This window comes from Elephantulus edwardii, unplaced genomic scaffold (assembly GCF_000299155.1).
Source record: "Elephantulus edwardii isolate Elephantulus edwardi_28Jun2011 unplaced genomic scaffold, EleEdw1.0 scaffold00093, whole genome shotgun sequence".
Lineage (NCBI taxonomy): Eukaryota > Metazoa > Chordata > Mammalia > Macroscelidea > Macroscelididae > Elephantulus > Elephantulus edwardii.
Window position 1 is genome coordinate 13,021,225 of NW_006399843.1, and position 12,839 is coordinate 13,034,063.

At 50.1% G+C, this 12,839-nt stretch overlaps 1 protein-coding gene across 2 annotated transcripts; it reads right to left on the reverse strand.

Moving 5' to 3' along the window:
- Positions 1-824: 824 nt before the first annotated feature.
- On the reverse strand, positions 825-11,163 carry HYOU1 (hypoxia up-regulated 1). Of its 2 annotated transcripts, none has more exons than XM_006890844.1 (26): positions 10,986-11,162; positions 10,047-10,144; positions 9,726-9,819; positions 9,446-9,524; positions 9,170-9,324; positions 8,977-9,053; positions 8,484-8,665; positions 8,115-8,230; positions 6,707-6,899; positions 6,384-6,518; positions 6,139-6,221; positions 5,866-5,998; positions 5,400-5,587; positions 4,885-5,023; positions 4,355-4,415; positions 4,140-4,219; positions 3,552-3,737; positions 3,268-3,440; positions 3,084-3,171; positions 2,847-2,969; positions 2,548-2,681; positions 2,364-2,448; positions 1,603-1,843; positions 1,461-1,508; positions 1,162-1,212; positions 825-1,045 (listed from the first exon to the last, which is right to left on the reverse strand). In XM_006890844.1, exons 2-26 carry the CDS (start codon positions 10,138-10,140, stop codon positions 984-986), a joined length of 3,000 nt encoding a protein of 999 aa, XP_006890906.1. In that variant the 5' UTR covers positions 10,141-10,144; positions 10,986-11,162; the 3' UTR covers positions 825-983. The 2 variants fall into 2 exon arrangements, with proteins under 2 accessions (XP_006890906.1, XP_006890907.1); XM_006890845.1 differs by having other exon boundaries at positions 984-1,045; positions 11,110-11,163.
- Positions 11,164-12,839: the final 1,676 nt, after the last annotated feature.

A 12,839-nucleotide genomic window follows, 5' to 3' on the forward strand; every position in this document is an offset into this window, starting at 1 on the left:
GAGATCCAGGCAGCACTTTTACATTCATACCATGGTCTCCCCCTTTTCCCCAGGGTCTTGGAATAGGGGCTCACAGTAGAAAGCACATTTTGGTCAACCCCAGAAGGTGAGGGGAAAGCTCTGCCTGGCACAGGCAAATAGGAGAAAGGGACAGGTAGTTCTAAAGACCTGGGCTAAAAGCCTACTGGGAAGAAGCCGGTCTGACAGCCATTCATGCTGCTCTTTGGGTCCCACAGCCCAAAGAAGGCAACTACAGGGCTTTCCCACCTCTTACTTCCTTGCTAGGTGAGTCTCTTCACTTTTCTCCCTGCCTACTCTGACCGCTGGAGTCTGAGACCACTGCATGGCTGCAACAGATCTTGAGTTATTCCAGCCAGTGTTCATGTAAGAGCTCTGGGCAGGGGGCTACCCAATCTGCACAGGAAACCCAGGAGACCATGGGAAAAGGAGACAGACAGAGATGGGGTTCCCTCTTTCCTCCAAGGAATGAGAAGACCTTGGAAGAGGAAAGGAGCAGAGATACTCAGAAATCAAGGCTGGAAACCAAAGCTCTGAGGACAGTAGCCCCCATATGTCCCTTGCCAAGTAGGTAGAGGGCACTGATTTAGTGGTGGAAGAGGAAAGGTGGGAGGAAGGGATGGCCAGAGAAGACAGGAGACCCTCCACCACTCAGGTCTCAAGCAACCACTGTCATTCTCTCACCTATCCACAGGCAAAGAATGAAGACACAATAGTGATTTTCCCCAAAGATGGGGCCTGAATGGTAGGGAGCCAGGGCATGGAGTTGAGGAACAGATTTCGGTTTTAACCGCAGAACTACTCAAGAACTGGTGAGCTGTCCCCTCTTTTCCCTTCTCTGTACCTCCAGTCACAAGTGAGAGAAGGAATGAGCCCCTGAGGGCAGGCTGACCTCTCCTCCTCACCTCAGTGTTTAATAAATAGAGGTGGTGGGAGAAAGGGGCAGGGATGATGGGGAGGTGGGGTTATAGCTCATCATTCTTCAAAGTCCGCTTCTGTTCTGCCGACTGCTCTTTCTGTTCAGATTCTGTCAGGGATAGAGGGAGACAGTGGAAGGAAGGACACAGATAAATATGTCTGTTCCTTATCTGAAATCATCCCTCAGCACCAGGACTTTCCCCACCACCCCAGCTGTCCCCTCACCTGCTCCAGGACGTCCTAACTCCAGAGGTTCATCTTCTATTGGTTCAGGCCCTGTATTTTGGAAGGAACAGGTTAGTCTCTGAGGAAGGGGCTACAGGAGGGGTTAGTAAATCGATTTAGTAAAGATCCAGATACTAAATATTTTAAGATTAATGGACTACATTTAGTCTCTCTGCGTATTATAGTAATTTTTAAACAACTCTTAAAAAATGCATAAAGACCTTTCATAGTTAATGTGCCACACACAGCTGGCTGATCCCTTGGGCTGACACAATTCCCAAACTGTTTGTTCAACTCACCAGTCTCTGTCCCAGGTTCTGCAACAGGTTTTGCATCTTCAGCCTGACCTAGAATGACACCAGGAGCAAAATGTAGCCCCAAGAGGGAAAGAAGAGCTTCTCCCTGCCCTGCAGATCCTAGTGCCAGGCACCCTGTCCTCACCTGGCGGAGGGATGACCTTCTCCCCCTGGTCACCAGCACTGGCATTGAGGGGAGGCTCTACTCGGGTCCCATTCTTGTCCTTGGGCCGTGGCCGTGGCTTGGCAAACTTAGCTTTATTGAGCAGATACTGCACTTCACGGTCCAGAGCCATCATTTTGGACTCAATGTCTTTTGAAAGCAACACGGGCTTCTCTGTGGCAGGCAGCTTGGCTTGCTCGGCCATGGTTGTGTTCTTCCAGACCTGTGGGCGCGGCAGGACAGGTTCAGAGCTGATCTCCAGCCCTGAGAATTTGCATCCCTAACTGGTCTCAGGATCCCTATCTTCAAATTGCTCTGCCACGATGGCCATCAGCCCCCTGGGGGTTAAGTAGATTCAGTCTGGGATTCAAAGTTCTCCACAAAAGAATCCCACATCACACCATGCAAGCCTGTGTCCTGTTGCTCTAAAAGAACTACAGCTGTATGTACATCCCCATACATCCAAAATGGCTTCTGCTTCATGTAATAAATCAATCTCACCCATCAATACTCTGGCCGGCTCCTCAAAGTAGTTTGATTTAACCTCGAGTGGATGAGGTTTGATCCTCCAGTCTCAGGAGACTATCACCCTCGTTTGGAGCTAATTAGACATGACCTCAAATGCAAACATCTCTTACTCTCTCAATTAAGAGATAAGCCAGAAAGCAGAAGCTGCTGTATCTCTGATTCTCTCATGAGACCTAGATAGTGCACCAAGTCAGGTCAGTGTTTACAGAAATTACCCAGGTCTCATTGATGACTTTCTCCAACGTTGTCATTTCCACCTCTGTGAAGATCTGGTCCATCTCTGGAATAAGCCGGGCCCCCCTAGAAGCCAGAGAGGGGACAGTCAGTCCCGGAGAAGAGCTAGAAGCAGCCTAAAGTGAGAACAATGAAAAACAAAAGTATGGCAAAGCAGCAACTCACTTGAGGAACATGCTGGAATGGTTGAGGAGATTATCGAGAGCAGATAATCGTTCAGGCCACTTCCTGCGCTCCTCTACCCGGAAAAAGAGCCCTTGGCATAGCTTCTTCAGCTCAGTCAGCTTCTCCTTCAGCATCTGTCAAGTTTGGGTAGTGGTAACAGAAGAAGGGTTAGGAGACAGCCTGGTGTCAGGCCCGTGTGTCCCTCTTTAGGATCTCACACCCAGATCTTCCGACACTGTTAGGCCTTGAGGCAGGAAGAAGTCTCCCATCCACTCTCATGTCCAAGGGAAGCCCCTCACCACTGTGGTGGCCCCGAAGCCCTCATCCTCCAGCCAAGTGGAAGCAGCACTGAGCTTCCCGGAGATCTCCTCACGATGCTCCTCAGTGGACACTTCCTGGTACTCGGGCTGGTACAGCTTGTCCTGGGGAGGCACACACGTCACCATGCATGCCCTTGGCCTCTGAGGGCCAGGTTCACAGAGCCAGTCCTGCCCAACCCAAGTCTCAGGGAGGGTGCTGCCTCTCAGTCTACCAACCTGGGTCTCAAAGATGAATGCTTCTAGGCTGTTGGCGGCTTTCTCTCGTTCCTGCTTCTCGAGGTCTCGGAGCGTCAAGTCCTGCAGTCTATGAGATGAGAGGGAGGATAAGAGAGGGTCAGATCTGGGACCCTGGGTCAGATGCACGCGTACGAGCGCGCGCACACACATTTGCAGTCCTTACTTCTGCACTGAACGAACAAGCTCGTCCTCTGGCAAGTCAGGCAGATCCAATACAACCAGCTCCACTCCAATCTCCTCCACAGTTTTCTGTTTCCGGGCAGGCTTCTGCTTCTTTTCTTCCTCAGGTACTGGAGGGACACGCTCAGGTCCTGCCTCTTCCTTCTCACTTGGCTTCTAGGACGGAAAAGACATATATCAGGAAATGCCTAGGCCTTTCTGCTTTTCCCACAGAGCTGGGCTCCAGAGCATTGGGGGCAGTTTATCACATATATGCTCACAGCTTACCTGGGTCTCAGGTTTCTCCTCATTTTCTTTTCCTGTAGCTTTCTCTCCATCAGGGGCTGTGTCCCCTTTAGGCTCAGGTGGTGGAGGCTGAGAGGTGTCCCCTGACGGGGCCTCAGCTTCTTCCTTGAGCTCTGCTTGCTCCCCAGCATCATCTTTATTCCTTTCAGCAGGGGCTTCCTCTTCCTCCTGAAAACAATCCCAGACAATAGTCACGAGCAGAGCCTATGCATCAGGACTGGCCTCGCCAACACCAAAGCCCTTAGGTTCTGTTTGGGAGTCCACAGTAGTAGATGTAACTGGAAGTAGAACCAGAGGCCACTGTATGAAGAGTGCGCAGGCTGCTTGGACGGTAGCAGTCTAGCTGGACCAAGACAGAGTCTGGAGATGAGGAAATGGGTGTTGGTGCCTCTGGAATAAGAAATTCCTGGGAGTCCAAGGGAGCATGAGTATGGTTAACCCACCATGAATAAGAAGGAGGAAGGCTACAAAATGCTAAGTCACTGGGATGCCCACCCCAACTCAGCCTCGACTGTCACCACTTGCTCACGCGGGGTCAACCTCCACACCCCCGGCTCTATCCGGGCTCACCTGGACAATATCTGTACCATTTTCTTTGGCATCTGGTGTGGAACCACCTCCAAACAGGCTAGAAATAGTGTTGCCAAGTTCTAAGGGAAGAAAATATTAAGATCCAAAAGAGGCCACAGCAGTGACTCCACTATGTCACACAGGGGAATACCCTGAGCGCTACCCCAAACATTCTCTTTCAAACATGCACACACTTATATCCAAGCTCATCTTACTGGTAAGCGTGGACTCCTCCTCTGGACTGTCCTCCACCAGAGTTTCAAAAACAGACTCGACCTGCAAAGAGGGATTAGTGATGAAGACACTAGTCCTTCCACAGGCTGACCTACCTGTGCTTGCAATACCCTGGGGTAGGCCTACACGTGCCTGTTGGCTTAGTTACCAGCCCTGCGGCTTGCCTCTCACCCTCTTTCCTGTAAAGACTTCTAAATCAAGTCACCTATCCTCTTTGATTCTTAGCACTGAGAATAGTAGTAGCAAAGCTATTTTCTCTCCCCCCAGAGGCCTGACTTTTCCATTTAACAACAGTGCATACCACTGTTTTTCCTAGTATGTTTCAAAGGATATCAAAACACCACTGTTTCCAAACATGTGTTCCACAATCCCTTTATATTTCCTCCAGAGAAGTTCACAACACCCGTTAAGTTCTTAAAGGCTCCATGAAGGCTCTAATACTCTGTGGAAACGGAATTGGGAAAGACCAGGGGGGCCTGGCCTTGACCTTGCATTAGGGGCTCCTGCTCACCCGGTCTAAGCTCAGCACGCCACTCTCGTCCAGGTTGAAGTGGGCCTTGATGCCTTTGGACTCATAGTCAGGATACTTCTTGAAGCTCTCACCCACGCCTTTGAGCTTCACTGTGGTCAGATTCTGGGAGCCAAATACCCTGGTTAGAGAGGAAAGACAAATTAAAGAAAACTAAACCAGGCCAATTCCACCCATAGACAGTAGCAGCTCCAGAAATAAGATGTTAAAAGACCTCCCCCAGGACACTTTCAGGAAGGCAGCTCCTCACCCAGCCCTAACCCCCAGCCTACAGGTCCTAAATCCTCCCTCATCCTCAATTCTCAAGTCTCCTGGCAGCCTTGTTCCTGCTACATCCTTTTAAAAAAAGTAAAATTTTATTCTAAATGTGATTTTAATGAAAATTTACAGAAAGTTGGATTTTCATTCATTCATTGTTGCACATTTTCCTCCCTCAGTTCACTCTCTTTTTTAAATATTCATTCATTATTGCACATCTACCCTACCCTCCCACGCACCGAAGATCCTGAGGACCCAGGAAGCCCAGGTCACCGTAGTTGATGTGGAAATGGAAATCGTTGCTGTAGCGGTTAAAGGTGATGACTTTGCGTTGAGGGTATGGTCCCATCCGAGAGAAGAGCACTCGTTTATTGTGCTTTAGGCTACGAACTCCAGGTTCCTCCTCCATCTCTCGTGTGAACTCCACCTAAGGAGTGACAGAGAAAAGACACACTGGAGAAGGAGAGCAAGTTCTGGAGTAACGGGCTGGGGGCATCCTCCAGCACACAAAAAGGGAGAGGCTACTCTGCCGGGGAAGGAGGGACAATCTCCTCCTGTACCAGTCAGATCTGATTTGACGGTACACGCACACAAAAATAATAAAATTTAAAAAAAAAAAGGGAGAGGCTAGAGCAAACAGAAGGGGAAATGACAACATCTGGGAAGGTAAAGGGAGCCTGCCACTTGACAGGGATGCTTACTCACCAGAATAGGGTAGACTACTGCATCCCGAACTACAAATGGCTTCACCTTGAAGGCTTTGCTGAGGGCAGCTGCCTGGTACACAGCCCCCATTGCAGCAGCTTCATCTGCATTAATGTTCTTTCCTAGCTCCTCCCTGTGAGGATCCCAGGTTTCAGGATTTAACCACGATGGAGAATGCCGCCTGACACCCTCCACTCAGTCCACCAGATGCCTAGCTCACAAGCCCCAGCTCCCAGGCACAACCAGCCCTGAGGCTCCAGGTCTCACACTCACTTGCCCACGGCCTTCAGCAGTACCTCCTGGACTTTGGGCACTCGAGTAGCTCCACCTACCAGGATCACCTGCTCAATTTCATCCTGCAGAGAGAAAACACAGGATGAGACAGCCTGCAGTTAAGCTCCTCTTCCTCCTCAGGACTGACTTCTCCTGATGTCTGTTCCCTCTTTGCCACAAGCTAATCTCTTTCTAGTCTACTTGTTCCTACCCTCTCACCCCCACACTTCCCTCTACCCCCTCACCAAGCTCATCTCTGCACTCTGGAGGGCATGCTGCACAGGCCCTGGCACCCGCTCAAACAGGTCCGTACACAATTCCTCAAACTCTGCTCGAGTCACTTTTGCCTTGAAGTCCACATCGTCCATTAAGCCCTCGATCTGGGGAAGGATAAAAATTGTCAGGGAGTTCGTACCACATCCTGCTTGCTTTGTGGGCAGGACAGAGACTGAGAGACAAGTGCTTAGGAAGGATGTTGAGAGGAACAGCAAGAAGCGCAAAGGTAACATAATTAGCTCCACCCTCCATGTGGGAAACATTCGTCTTTAACCAGTTCATCTGTGGGCACCTGGGCCATGTGATCAGCATTAGCACTCAGGACGGTCTTGAGTCTGTTGGCCTCACGTAGCAGCTTGGCCATAGCACGAGGGTTTTCCCGCACATCCTTTGATTTCTGGCCCTTCCGTTGCTCATTGAAAAGGCCAGCCAGATGCTCACGCAGCCGGAGCTCCATCTCCAGGCCCCCCAGTGTGCGGTCAAATCTATCAGGGAAAGGAAGAGAAACCATGAGGAACATACAGAATGCTCTCATCTACAGAGCAGCCCATTCATGCCCATAGCAAACCTTTCCTTTGTTTTAGGGGGCCCTGCTCACCCTCAGCACCTCAACTGTGGACACATGATCGGCTCTCTGCCTCCCCAACATAGCTGACCCCATGCTGCAGTAACCTATCCAATAATTTACCATACAAAACAGCATTTACTAGCCATCTGTGAACTCATCTCAGAGATATGATCATTAGAGAGGAAAAAAAAATCCCTACTCTCAAAAACAATAAAGTTGGCTCAAGATAGAGCAGGGTTCAGAGCTGTTGTATATAGGGTCTCGAGGAGTTGCAACTGACTCGACAGCACTTAACAAAAGTAATCTTAAAATAACCAGATGCTATAAAATTACAACATATTATAAAGGAGGGAGATGACACTATGAAAAAATGTTCACATGAAATGTGAGCTGTATAGAGACATCAAGAAATGCTTTGCTGAAGAAGTGACACTTGAACTGAAACCTTAAGGATGACTTAGAACTAACATGGTGAGGAGAAAAGATAAAAACATTCTAGATTGAACAACCATCTGTACAAAGACCCTGAGACACAAATGTGGAGATAAAAGCTTCAATGGAGAGTATTTCTGGACCTCAAAAAACAAGAGGACTGATGATTTGGGATAAGCTGTACAAGGGCTCAGGGCTAGACAGGTTCAGCCTCATGGGCCAGGGTAAAGGTTTAGAGCCACTGAAGGGCATTCAAAGAAATGAGTCATAACCTGATTGGCATTTTGAAAAGAACTCTTGACTGCATGTGGAGAAAGAAACTGGAGGGAGGTCACACTGAAAGCAGGGAGATCTTGTGTAAGCCTGTAGGTAAGAGGTAACAGTGACTTGAACAAGGGTAGGAGTAGTGAAAAGGCAGAAAAGGATGAATTCAAGAAACAAAACACAGCATTTATTTATAATGGGAAGGAAGGGAGCCCAAAGAGTTTGATGTACCATACACACCTTGCAGTCCTATCTAATTCCTCAGAAGCTAATTCAGGGAATTCCCTGCTTTTCAATCTCCCTCAGCTATCCACTCCCTCCATCTCCCCTTTGTTCTCTGTAAGAGGTATCCAGAGGGATAAAAGAGTATTCCTGCAGGAAGCAGGAAAGTCAAGTACTCTTGCCCTTCAGAAGAAAAAGCCCTGAGTCTACTCACCCAACTCCTCGGATCTGTAGCTGTGGCTGCATCCCTGCCTCCTTGGTCTTCACTGTCTGGTAGGTCACAATGGTGCACACGGTGCTGCCTGAACCCATGTCATAGAACATGACATTCTGTAGAGGCATCAAGGCAATGGTCTCAGGAACCTCATCCCATCCTATGATACAGGCTTGCCCACCTGCTGGCCTCTAAAAATGTTGCTTAAATCTCAATCTAAAGTCTAAGCACCTCCTCAGAGGCTGAGAGGAGTTGTTGTCACATTGCCAAGGGCCAGTATGTGCAAACAAGATGCAAAATGAGCCAGCTGCCCTACATTCTCCTCAGAATCAGCTGCCCGACCTGTCCAGTCAGGGCTTCCTGGCTCACCTGGGCAGTGGTATTGATATCTTTCCTGCGGAAAACACCATAGCTGAGGGCAGTGGCAGTGTTGTCATTGATGAGCTGTAGCACTTTGAGACCAGCCATGCGAGCAGCCTGCAGCACAGCTCGGCGCTCGGCCTGGTTGAAGAAGGCCGGCACAGTGATCACCGCATCCTTGATGGGCTGCTCTACAGAGGACAACAGGTCAGGGTTCCCATCAGCTCCTTATCTTAAACAACAAACTCAGTACTACTGGCATTTTGAGACGTAGGATTCTTTGTATGGAAAACTGTCCTATGCAGCATCACTGCTGGCTTCTACCCACTCGGTAAGAATAAGACTTCCCCCATCCCCCAAGTTGTGGCAACCCAAAATATTTCCAGACATTTCCAAGTATGTCTTCAAACTCCAAAACATTTCCAAAATTGCTCCTGCTGGAGAACCATTGCTTTAGACCCCAGGCAACAGCGCCTTCAGAGGTCCTACAGTGGCCACTCACCTGCAAAATCTTCAGCCAGGGAACGGGAGTAATTGAGAAGCATGCCCAATACCTCCTCAGGTGAAAACTGCAGCTGCCTGGGTGAAAGGGAGAGGAGAGGAGTGAGTTAGAGGCAAGAACAACCGGACACTGAGGCAGGATGATCAGGAGCTAATGGTACTGAGGAGCCTGCCTTCTCCACAAGAACACTCACGGGCTAATCTGGAAGTGTACAGTCTGTCTCTGGGGGTCGACACCTAACTCGTGCTCTGGGAAACGTGTCCGGTGCAGGGCCACATGGGGATTATCTGCCTTCTTCCCTAGCAGGTGCTGGAAGTACCGCAGTGTGGCCTTTGGATTCTTGATGGCCTGAGAGTAGGTGAAGAAGCGGCATAGTATTAGCCCATCATAGCCTACCTCCCGAAGCACAGAGAATAATATGGAAACAGACCCTGGGGGCCAATAGCATCTCTTTTCCACCGCTACTCACCATGCTTGCTGCACTGTCTCCAAATAATCTTTCATTTTCTTTCAGAGTTACTGTTACTGGGGTTTTCCTCCGGGATTCCCTGAGGAAAAGACACTGGCCTCAGGAGACTAAAAGTTTATGTACTTGCTTAGTAGAATGAAGATTCTGGACCCTGGACATCTGCCACCTCCCACTCTCCCCCATCACTCAGATACTAATGTCTGTTATGTGAACCAAATCAACACCTCTACTTGGAGCCTAGACCCCTCTCTCTCTATCCCAACACTGGGACCTGCCTTACTTGTTCAAGACAATTTCCATGGGCACCCCAGGTTTGACAATGGCCACCTTCATCGACTCACTGCCCAGGTCCACAGACATCACTGCCAGTGTGTCTGAAAAGAAATGGATTCAATTAATCTTTCTCCTCCCTCAATCTCCTGAGCATATCTCCTAACCAAAGCATTATCGCTTCCTAGGAAAAAGAAAGATACCGAAAGATAGGGAAGTAAATTCTGGATACATCAAGAAGAGTCCAGAGTTTTCCAACTAGAGCACTTCACTCTCCCCTGCACCCATTCATTCCCATCACTACTTCTGAGCCCTCTGATGGGGTGCATACCACTCAAAGCCAACAAGTCTGCCAAGAGCACGGTCATCAAAGCCCAACAGGCTAGCCTCCTCGGCCTCTGCCTTCTGAGCGCGGCTGTCATCATGGCCCTGGAGGAAACCAAAAAAAAAGTAACTAGATGCACTGAATGAGGGAGACAGATCATGACCTAAACGAGAGATCCATACCTATTCCACTCTAACCCTGGGCACAGTAGTCTATAAGTGGGCCTTCCTAAGTGATGAGTACCAGCCACTGACTTAACCATTTCTTGAGGAACCCAGACAATGGCTCAAGGCAAAGGACACTGGTCCTCTGTTCCACCACATCCCTAAAGAAGCTAAGACACAAAGGAGACCTGAAACTCAGACCCACCACAGGCTATACATGGGGCATCCCAACAGGGCCCCTGATGTCAGACACATGGGGTTCGGCTAGGGATCCCCACCCAAAGCTCAACTACCTCTCTACACCTGGAGCTACCACACCGGCAAGGAAAGCCAGTCTGGGCCTGAACAGAAAAAAGAGATAGTGACGTTGTGGAAAGTTCGGATGGAAGAAGGGCCTACCTCCTCCACGGCTGCCTTCCTGGTGGTCTCACCCGCCCCCCCTTACAAAAGGTATCCGCAAAGCCCCTCCCTGGCCCCTCTGCCCACACACATCTGTGCCTGGAGCGTTAAGGTTCCCGGACCAAGCAGCTACCAACGACTCTGTGTTCGCCTCACCCTCACCTGACGAAGGCGGCGGCTCCCACACTCGGAAACGAGCCCCGAGCAACCCCTATCGCGTGGAAGCGAACCGAGGAATGAGATGCGGGGCCCAAAGTACCGGGCCGAAACCGGCCGGTGTCCGCGCGGCCCTCACTCCCGCTGCTGACCCGCCCCTAGATCTAACACGCTGCCTCCCATTGGAGGGGTGGCCGGCGCCCGGCTCCATCCCTGGCCCCGCTACCTCTTGCCTCTGCTCCACCAGGACAAACGCGCCAGCCGACGTAGCCCCGAAGCCGGCAGCGCGCCCCCAAGCCCGCGCCCTTCACAACTCCCCTGCTCTGCAAACTGTTACATTAGCCACCAACCTCTCGGTGGCGTCTCGCGCACCAGCCGGCCCCGGACGCGGCGCGAGCTCATTGGAGCCTGTGCTGCCCTGACCTGCGCCGCGCTCCTGGCCCCGCCCCCGTCGGTCCGGCGCGCCCTCCCATTGGGCCACGTCCTAGGCCCGCCCCCTTCGTTGCCTTGTCTCCCCCCCCCAGCTCGCCACCCCCCAGCCCGCTCTGACCCGAACCCGCCCCCCCCCCCCCCCCCGCAAGCCTCTGCCTCCGCGGAGGCGGCGGTGCCAGCGCACCGGTAGGGTTAAAGCAGTACACGTTTGCTTGGGATTGGACCACGTCATGGCTCGAAGCTTTTTCGTTGTCTCCTCTTCAGCACCGGCCCCGGTCACTCGTGGGACCTTTTTTGCGTCCTGCATCAGTGCAGGGCCTCGGAAGTGAACGAGGTCTCCCACAGTCTATACACAGGCAACCACAGGCTGAGATGTCTTCTTACGGATACCTGGGGCGCTCTGGCCAAGAAATGACAGTGATGGACATCCCCTCCGCAGCCACGCGGAAGTGGCACTTGCTTTCTGGTTGGTATTCAACTGCCTCAGGCTTTGGCTAGATATCAGAGAATATTAGTTCTTCAGGATCTGTTCACCCCAATTCTCCTGTTTCATTGAGGAAATTTATGCCATAAAAACCCCAATCACTATTGAGTCGGAGTTTACGCTTCATTAGCGACAGCATTTGGCCACGATTCCTAAAGCCCAAATGAACTCTAAAGCGCCACAACCAATGATTTTTATCAGTGAGGCTAAAATAGGGTGAACTTACATCTCAGCCACCACCTTTCATTTCTGTTCCATTAAATTGTGTGAATCTTGTCTTTCCCTCATTCTGTTATTAAACACCTTGGGCAAGAGGTACTCTGTTACTTTACTGTCTTAAGCGCATTCTACTAAATGTAAATTAGTCGCATTGTCTCCCCTCCTGATAAACCAACGCCTCTGCATCCCTTAACAAAAACCTCAAGGATCCAACTTGCATAAGCAGGGTTCTCTACACTGTTCATGATGCTTGGATGTGGAGAGGAAAGAGGAGGTCAGGACTTTGATTATATTCTTTAAAATGTATAACTATCCTTTACCTATTTCTGAATTGCTTCTCTCCCACTTACATACACTCATGCTCATTAAGGTCCATATGCAGTCTTTCAGATTGTTAGTTTTGTCTCATATAGAGGCTTACCTTACAGAGTTCTGTTCTACACCCCCTCAGTAAATATAGCAACAAATTGAGTTATACGAATTCTCTGGTTTCCAGTGCACAGAATAGTTATGTTTACATTGTACTATATAGTCTTGTCTATATAACCTCCCAGAGCTCTCACTACTGTGCTACTGGGTCCTAGAATCGTTGGAATGGCCACACAGATCACACAGAACTACAGAAATGGATATGGGTTGTATTAGGGAAGTTGACAGGTTTCTAACTCAGGTTAAAAGAGTCAGTGCAACTGTTCAACTGTGTGCACAGATTCTCTGATCTTCAGTGTTACAAAATTCTCTGAGTTCTGCCAATTACAGCATCTCCCCTGGTCCTGCAAGCTTGGCTGAAGGCCCTTGGCTCTCCCTCTGTGGTGTAGCAGTTCCAGATTGTTGTTGTGTTGTTGTTGTGATGTGCCTTCGAGTCGCTTGCGACTCATAGCGACCCTATGTACAACAGCCCTAAACTCCGCTCTGTCCTGTGCCAATCGCACTGTCTCTGACACT

Excerpts from the sequence above, each read along its gene's own strand:
- HYOU1 (XM_006890844.1), bottom strand. The coding sequence starts at position 10,140 with ATGATGACAGCCGCGCTCAGAAGGCAGAGGCCGAGGAGGCTAGCCTGT. Across the intron at positions 9,525-9,725 it reads ATGGAAATTGTCTTGAACAA|GGAATCCCGGAGGAAAACCC; the intron begins GTAAGGCAGGTC and ends TCTTTTCCTCAG. Across the intron at positions 5,999-6,138 it reads CTGCTGAAGGCCGTGGGCAA|GGAGGAGCTAGGAAAGAACA; the intron begins GTGAGTGTGAGA and ends GGATCCTCACAG.